Genomic DNA, 8,369 nt, shown 5'->3' on the forward strand with positions numbered 1-8,369 from the left:
TGCTTTCAATTTTTCACTATCCATAAGTACAGTTAGAAATCAGCATATACACAATATATAACATGGAAGCCAGAAAACATTCCATGAACTTGGAAGTATAAAGAAAATAATTAGAAAATACAAAGACAATCATCCGTGGCGTATTAGGAGGCATTTTGCAGATAAGTATAAAACCATGACCTTTGTGATCTTATCGTACAAGAAACTATGTAACAAATTTTAATTTTTCTATATATATACAGGAAGGGGACCTTGAAAATATTTCCTCTCGCCACTGGTTTAGTAAAATGCGACATACAATGTTATCCTTTGCAAAATTATTCGCCATGAAAAAATAAAAATATTAGATAACATAGAGTAATTCGTCGTTAAATTTTTTCTATTTTATATAAAGCATCCAAGCAGTTCTTTGCCAAATTATAACACAAAGGTAAATCTTGCCATTTTAACCCTTTGGAAATTATCAGCGCAGGGGAGGGAATATGGAACCATAAAACACCGCAATGAATTTCATCGTGAAAAAGCAACTGAAGGAGGATGGATGTATGAAGACGTACAAATTTAAACAATTCAAAAGATCTAAAAAGCTCGTAAAAATGAATGAAGCAGGGATGTCACCATCGTTTCAGTGAAGCGCATGATCACATACAATGCGAACATAGAACATCATGACCATGCTGAAGCTAAGTTAGAGTTGGATATCATGTGGTTCGGAAGAATGTAACTGATTTACGACAAATCTGGCAACATAAAGGCTGAACTGTATGCATCTCAAATTCAATCCAGAAGAGTTTCACGAGCGGAAATGTGAAGACAGTTTAAAACAAAATAACACCGAGGACCTTGAAGGTCTTGGACTCCTCCAATTCTTTGCGCCTCAGCCACCGATTTCAAAAGTCAAAATTGATGTGCTCATGTTCCTCATTCAAATCAGTCAGGAAAATAATGCAACAAGGTAGATCAGCGGACGGATTATTAGAACTGCCGGGACAAGCAACCTCTCTTCGAGGTAAGCCAATTGCATATCGCATATTAATACCCCAAAAGTCCACATTGCCAATCACTTATGTTTAATTCATTCACTGATAAGATTGCTGACGGCCCAGAAATAAGAAACACTAGAGATGATAAAGCATCCTAAAGCTTTTTAAAAGATGAAAACAAACAGATGGAAGCATTACGCATCAGGAGTCCGCTGATCGATGTATTCGTCATTCCCGTGGTTCTTTACCTAGCCGTCGAAGTCGCACTGAAAACAGGAAATAACTTTCTTAGTTTATCAAATTTAGCAATTCTGGATCTTAAATGTAAATATCTGAATAATGTATGCAGTGAAGATTCTGTAAGTTCACAGTAATGCTGATAACAGAACCAACGTCTTTCATAATTTCGTTCAAGGGCTTCCGAAACTCGGTGACGTGCTTCCATTGATTGAAAGGATACACCAACGCGCAGTAGTGATTCATTCTCCTCTACTGTAAGCATCATGTCCATTTCTATTTGATTTCCTAACACGCTTGCTCGCTGAAAGAAATGGAAAAAAAATGCAATAGTACTTCTAGATTCAATATACTGATAAATGTAGCGCAGTAGTGATTCATTTTCCTCCACTGTAAGCATCATATATAATGAAGGAAATGTATCAGAAAAATAAATTGAATTTAATTAGTGAAGAAGTGAAAAGAGCTAAATTACCAGTGGTAAGAAATGACATGGGAAGAAAAGAAAAATGAACATTTCAATTACCGCAATGTTCATTTCTCCGTGAAATAAATGACTGAAAAATAATTCAAAAGCTTCCAGAAAGAACTGTCAATTACCATTTGGTGATATGACACAGTTTGACAGTATTAGTCTATTTTATTGAAGAATGATGCATGATCCATAAAGAAAAAAGATATGGTAACAAATGAGGCAACCAGTAATACAGTAAGAAACCTGAAAAAACTGAGAATTCTCGAAGTGTAAAAGAAAAAATACCTGATTTTCGGCATGGAATTCAGTCAGACTTTGGGTGATAAGCGTAGCGCGTAGTAATTTTGCCAATAGTTCCGGTGTTATAAAATTTGATTCAACATTCAAAACACGTAGTGATGGCGATGTTTCCAACAATTCAACCAGACCCTAAAAAATATTCAAAAATATAATTCAGTTGTGATTTTTTTTAGGCTTTAAAAATGAGTTGAAGACTGACTGCAAGCGATTCTAGAATACTAATTAATAATGTATCGGCAAACAGATTACTTGTGACATATAAAAATTATCAGGGAGTGCGAGTACAATAAAAATTAGAGGAAAGTGTAAATGCTGTAAGGAATCATTAATTTTCCATCGAATTCAACTGTTGTTCTGCTAGCAGCATTTTCATTTTTCTTACGACACATAGTGTTTTGTAGAGTTTAACAATAGTTGTGCAAACTGATAGATGCTACACTATTTTACACTATCACTTACTGATCAACATTATATCGCTCGCCGACTGACAAATATTGTAAAGTAAAAAGCATGCACAATGGAATACTTACTCTAGCTTCTTGATCAGAGATAGCAGTATTGGCCATCGACAGCTTTTTAATGTGCTTGCTAGCACAGGAAGCTTTAATGAGAGCTCTGATACGCTCCTTCGATATTCGCTTCATGTTGTTGATATTTACTTCAGTTACCATCTCATCGTTTGCTTCAAGTTTTCTGTAATTCGAAATCAAACATTTACACACGATCTCAAACATAAAACTTCTAAAGCAAAATCTATATTATGAAAGCCTCGAATATCTAATGTGTTGTAGAAAAAAGTTAGATGAACCTACTTGATGCAATCATCAACGTCCGTTTCATTTTCCGGTTCTTCCGGAAGAATCTTCGCTTCGAAAGCCCTAACAACACCACTAAATGTAGTTCCTGTTGTTTCATCCTGACCTTTACCCTGTAACATAAACAAGAAAGAAGTCTTAGTTTCCTCCCTGTGGAGATAATGTTTCGTCGAAATAAGAAAATACTGCCAAGAACAAACCATCAGAACAGCGCACATTGCCAAAAAAACTAGCTCCCCGATACAAAAACAACTTCATAGGAACAAAACTTCCTAATTTTTTTTTGCAAATAAACACAACTTTTGTAAATAAGCAGTATTAATTCAAGCATTGTGTGTCTTATTAGCATAGTTCATTTCTTTGAAATGCATGAGCGGGCATACAGATTAATTCACTTAAAAATCGAGCCATTAGAAATTAAATGTAAGTTTGTGATCGCTTATTCGTAACTTGGTTAATGATTCGCCAAATTTTAAGTCAAGAGTGGATATCGAGCAGTGAGAAATTCCTAGGCTGCAATAAAACATTTGTTTGATTATGCAATGGCATATAACACTGTGGCAATAATAATGGCATAAAAAACCTTCAAAGCATTGTAGTACTGTGACTGGTTAAGTAGATTGTGCATTCCCAGAATACCAGCTAAATCAACGAGATCTTTTTCAGGTGCTTCATGCAATGCATCATCCAAATCGTCCTCATCATCATCATCATCCAAATCCAGCTCTATTGGCATTTCCATTTTCCCGGATTTCTTATCATTGTTTTCTTTCGGTTCATAAATTTTTCCTAACAAAATAAAACTTTAGTCCATTTCCTACAATAACGTCTGTTTAAGGAAAAAAAAACAGCTTTGTGCTACGGCCAGAGATTAGTGAATTGAGTGACGAAGGCAGAGTAAGACTTATATAGTTCACAAAAGTTTTAGCAAAAAAAAGGTTCAAGAAATATGGTACTTCTCGGTATTTTCTTTTCACCAGCAATGAGTACTCTACAAACAGTCTTTCACTCACTGTTTTTCAAAAAGATTACAAGTAATTTACTAACTACTTAGATTTGAAATAGAAGCCTACAAGCATGAGGTAAAGCTACTACCTTCTCAGTTTACTTAAATAACTAACCTCTTTTAATTCCTGGGCTAAAGGGTACCCATTCTTCCCAATCTTCTTCTTGTTTTGCGCTTTCCTCGAGGAACAACAACAGTTTATCTCTTTGGTAAGGTCCAGTTGGCTGTTTGCTAGTTTGGTTGCGACATCGTTGTGATGGTGGAAGTAAAGAGTTCTGGAGAAGAAAAATTGGAACTCAGAAAAACTTGAAAATTGGAACTACATACGCACTTTGAACAAACTACACTTGTGTTAATCGCAGAAAAAGTGTTCGAAGCTACAGGACCAAACAGTAGAAATAATTAAGCAACAGGAAAGTTCATCGTCACCGACTAAAGCTTATTAGATACTGCTATTTGTACAAATCGTAATGAACAAAGAATAGCTCCTCTCCCAAACAACCGAGGAATCAAATTAAACACGAACACAGATACAATGACAACTTACATCAGGATCGAAGTCACTATTGAGATCTTCGAGTTCTTCAGGCGATAATTTGGACAACAGCCCTTCTAGATCACCATCATCCAAATCTCGTAGCTCTTTGCCAAAGATTTTCGGCGCAGCAGTACCAACTTTAGTACGAGCTGCCGGTGCTATTATTCTAGTTTCTTCCGAATAGTAACTACAAATATTTAAAAGCATTATATTATGGAATCGCTGAGAAGAAATGGTTTTTTAATAAAACAATCCATCATCAATACAATATGGAACGAAAGCGTGCAGAGAGATCTAAGAGGATGAGAGATACTGAACTGCCGGAAGCGAAAAAATAAAAATAAGAGTAAACAGCGAAATATCCCAAGCAATCGTAATCTCATTTTACCGTTGAAAAAGTCTGAAAATATAGTCAAAAAGCACTCATATATACTTCAAATTTTGAACTGCAGACAAGAAAATTACAATCCCCAAGAACAACATTCGATACTCTAACCAGAGGATGAGTTAAAATCAGAGGTTAGACATGTAACACCCTGTGCTACTTTTGTAGGAAAACTGATGTTCGTTCTTTTCGACATGAAACTACATCGTCACTTAATATAGAAGACTTCTCGTTAAATGTACTAATTAAACTTTCAACATTTCTTTCGAAATCATTCCATAAATTCGTGAAGAGGACAAGAAAAACTAAACAAGACTTCAGAATTTCCAGTTTATGTCGACCAAAGATATGGTACCAGAGGACTTACTTGCTGCTACCGCTCATCTCTTCGTCCTTGAGAGATGCAGGAATGCGATAAAGCTATTCCACACAGGTAAAGCTATTCCACACGAAAGCCAGAGTACACCTGTAAATCTAAATGCAATGGAAAGTTGTAATGTTAACAGGAAGAACAGTGATGACAATATAAAGGTGCAAAGGACATGGAAAGGACGGAGGGTGGTAATAGTTACGCAAAAGAGCATCACCATCTAAGCAATATATCTACAAGGCCTAAAACACTTAGTGTGCTGCAGTAATGCATGACAGTAAGAACACGCATCGATTGACATGGTTAAATACAGAGCATCCTTCAGGTCCACAGCTGCACGCATCCTGCATGCAACCATGTAGAGGCAAAAATTTGAAAACATTAAACTTCGAAAGAGAGACCTGGAGAGAGAGGGAAGAAAAAGGGGTATACGGCCTTGTGCTATTTGCCTTAGAGGAGAGCCACCGAACTGGCTGTTAGTAAACTCTTCTCTAGTTCACAGTAGAGCAGAGCAAGACGACCCAACCAGACAGTGGCATACTGACTATAGCATATCTAAAATGAATGGTGCCATAAAGGCAGACAAGTCCCATAGCCAAAAATTCAAAAGCCATTCAAAGAGACCAGTAGACCCTAAGGCCCGCAAGGCATAATTGTACTATTAATCAATAGTGTAGATAATACTCCAACAAATGCAGCTCCAGCAATGCTACTAGTAGTGATGCTACTACTGCATCTCCTTGTCCTACAAAAGCCCAGCAACAACAACAACATCAGGTCCCCACACTAGAGAACCCAATGAGGAATTGAAGCTAAAGATTTGGCAAGCGGCCAACTTGCAAAATGCAGCGCGACACTTTTGCGTTGTGTAGTGTGACGTAATTTGGCTGCAGCGAAGCGATGCCATACTCTGCAGTGGGGTAAGTAGGAAAGGATATAGTGCAAATGCCGTAGTTCGGAGGATTTGGAGTCCCGGGAATTCTTGAATTTTAACTGTCATTGTAGATTTGGAGTGGAGGGATTCGATGTCTTTCTGTTTTTTTTTAACGCTAATATATCTTAACTGTTATTTAAGACCCGGATGATTCTGACTTACAGCAGTTCACCTTCGAACTTCTGAAGTTCGCTTGTTTTTTCTCTCTCTCACAAAGACCCCAAATATTACCAGGATATTCGATATTTCCCGGGAAGGAAATGACTGATTTACACAAATATATCAAAATTTGCACAAAATTAGTTGCAGTGCGCACTCATTACTTCGCATTTTAACAATTTCACGAGTATTTTATAGTGACTTGCTTCACTTCTATTTCTTTTAGTTTTCTATTTTTTTAGTACACAAATGGTTGACCTTTGACATACGTTAACATTTGACCATCTTCCCGTTGATTTTATATGAATAAATCAATTAATAAATGTAAGGAATAGTAGGAAAGCATCCCGCAACAGCTTATCATCCCACCATCAGCATATCATGCTGTTTGATACTTCTTGATGTTTGTAGTAGACATTGCGAACTGCTTAGCTCTCGATGATGCTGTTAAGAACAGAAGGACCGCATTTGAGTGAATCGCGGAGGAAAAGAAAAATGGTTAGAATTATAATAAACGGAAATCCATAATTCTGTCTCTAAACTAATGAAATAGCACAAGTGAAATTTATACAAATTTCAACAAACTATTGAATTGCTTCTTAGAGAATAGATATACTTAGATGTTGGACCGATGCGTAATTTATTTAAGCACATATTAAATTAAATGGTATTTTAGTTGTCATCGTTTTTCTACAGCCTGACGACTCTCTTACTTGGAATCTCTTATGTATTAGTTTGTAATAGCGTCCTTATTCAGCCCACGTGCGTAAGTAATGTTAATTTATAATAAGGCGCTTTTGTCGTGGCATAGTAATTCCTTATCTCGTTCCATTTTGTTCCGGGTGATATGTAATAATTGTGAAGTTTGCAGGAAATCTCACTGCACCTGTTGAGTGTAAACGGTAATTAAAGTTTGCAACTTTCACGGAATTACAGGAAGAGATCACTCTGAAGCTAAATATTTCATCACTTTCTTTATGCAGCATTTCCATTAATAATACCTGATCCGTGCTTGGAATCTCACATTTTTTCACATCTGATAAGGAATCAAAGCGACTTTTGATCACTGAAACGATTTTCCGTAGAAGCACTGAAGTGAAAAGTGACCTCTTTTTCTTTTTTTATCTTTAAAGAAAAACTACTAAATTTGCTGATTATACAACCTATACTACCCATGCCACACGTTAAGATCTCCGCTGCATGCATCTCGTCACACGCTTGCATTGTGACTCACACTACCTTTGCTTTTTATTGATGCTAGCATTTGCTTATTTTTCGCATTCTTGAGATCTGTACAAACTATTTTGATAAATTTTTGGGACACTTATAGTGTGAGAGTGAATTACTGGTTTCGAAGAATGCAGGCTGTTATCTTGCTTTCCTTGTCAAGAAATATATATCTCTCCCTCTTCTCCTTCCTAATCCTTGAATCTAGGTTAACTTTTACTGGTTGCGAAGAATGCAGTTTTGCAGTAAGGACGAGATACCTCATCCCTAGTGCAAAATTCGCTTCAGCTTATGGATAAAGATGAAATATCAAGAGAAAATTACAAAATGGTCTATTCTCGGAATGTTAATTAACCTAGATTCGATGATTAAAAAGGGGAGAAGGAAGAGATACATATTTCTTGAAAAAGCAAGCAAGAAAGGTAAATCTTTTATTTTGCCATTCTATATTATGGATGCGATAAATCAGGTTGTCTCGATCATTTTCGTCAGTTCCTCATTTCAATTCAGCTAGTTGTTTTTCTGTCCATTCAGTTTAATTGCCTATTCTATACAGTAAAAATCATAAGAAACATGAACTTCACTCAAGTTACTAAAATGAGATCGAATTATTTGAAATTTAGACATTTTATATTTAAATGATAATATTTCATTCGAAAATGAATTGTATTATTTTCAACAAGTAATAAGCGGTCTAATCTGACAGTTTCTGTAGGTCCTAATTCTGTTATCATTTCTTGAGATCAGCTAAACTGCAGTTAAAGATACAGTAAGGCTGTTGGCGTATCATATTCCTGCTCTGAGCTTCCTATATTATATCTTAAAACATTGCCTTAACACCTTATCTTATTATATATATCAAATAAGAATGCGGTCAATTTTCTCTGCGCGACAAGAATCATTTTCCTGAGACAATACTAAAATAATATATGGGGTGAAG

The 8,369-nt window shown here is 36.0% G+C and overlaps 1 protein-coding gene across 2 annotated transcripts; it reads right to left on the reverse strand.

The window, feature by feature from the left end:
• Positions 1-397: 397 nt before the first annotated feature.
• On the reverse strand, positions 398-5,213 carry LOAG_16782. 2 transcript variants are annotated; one of them, XM_020449439.1, is made up of 9 exons: positions 5,107-5,213; positions 4,364-4,541; positions 3,932-4,091; positions 3,394-3,599; positions 2,808-2,923; positions 2,526-2,688; positions 1,981-2,124; positions 1,377-1,524; positions 398-1,249 (listed from the first exon to the last, which is right to left on the reverse strand). In XM_020449439.1, exons 1-9 carry the CDS (start codon positions 5,121-5,123, stop codon positions 1,212-1,214), a joined length of 1,170 nt encoding a protein of 389 aa, XP_020307025.1. In that variant the 5' UTR covers positions 5,124-5,213; the 3' UTR covers positions 398-1,211. The 2 variants fall into 2 exon arrangements, with proteins under 2 accessions (XP_020307025.1, XP_020307026.1); XM_020449438.1 differs by lacking the exon at positions 5,107-5,213 and having other exon boundaries at positions 4,364-4,581.
• Positions 5,214-8,369: the final 3,156 nt, after the last annotated feature.

Source organism: Loa loa, assembly GCF_000183805.2.
Source record: "Loa loa unplaced genomic scaffold supercont3.19, whole genome shotgun sequence".
Taxonomy (NCBI): domain Eukaryota; kingdom Metazoa; phylum Nematoda; class Chromadorea; order Rhabditida; family Onchocercidae; genus Loa; species Loa loa.

Bases quoted from the DNA above. Each gene is read 5' to 3' on its own strand.
- LOAG_16782 (XM_020449438.1), bottom strand. From the start codon at position 4,561: ATGCTTTTAAATATTTGTAGTTACTATTCGGAAGAAACTAGAATAATA. The intron at 2,689-2,807 runs GTAGGTTCATCT...TTCGAATTACAG, and splicing joins GACGTTGATGATTGCATCAA to AAAACTTGAAGCAAACGATG. The intron at 1,525-1,980 runs GTATTTTTTCTT...CATTTCTTTCAG, and splicing joins AATTCCATGCCGAAAATCAG to CGAGCAAGCGTGTTAGGAAA.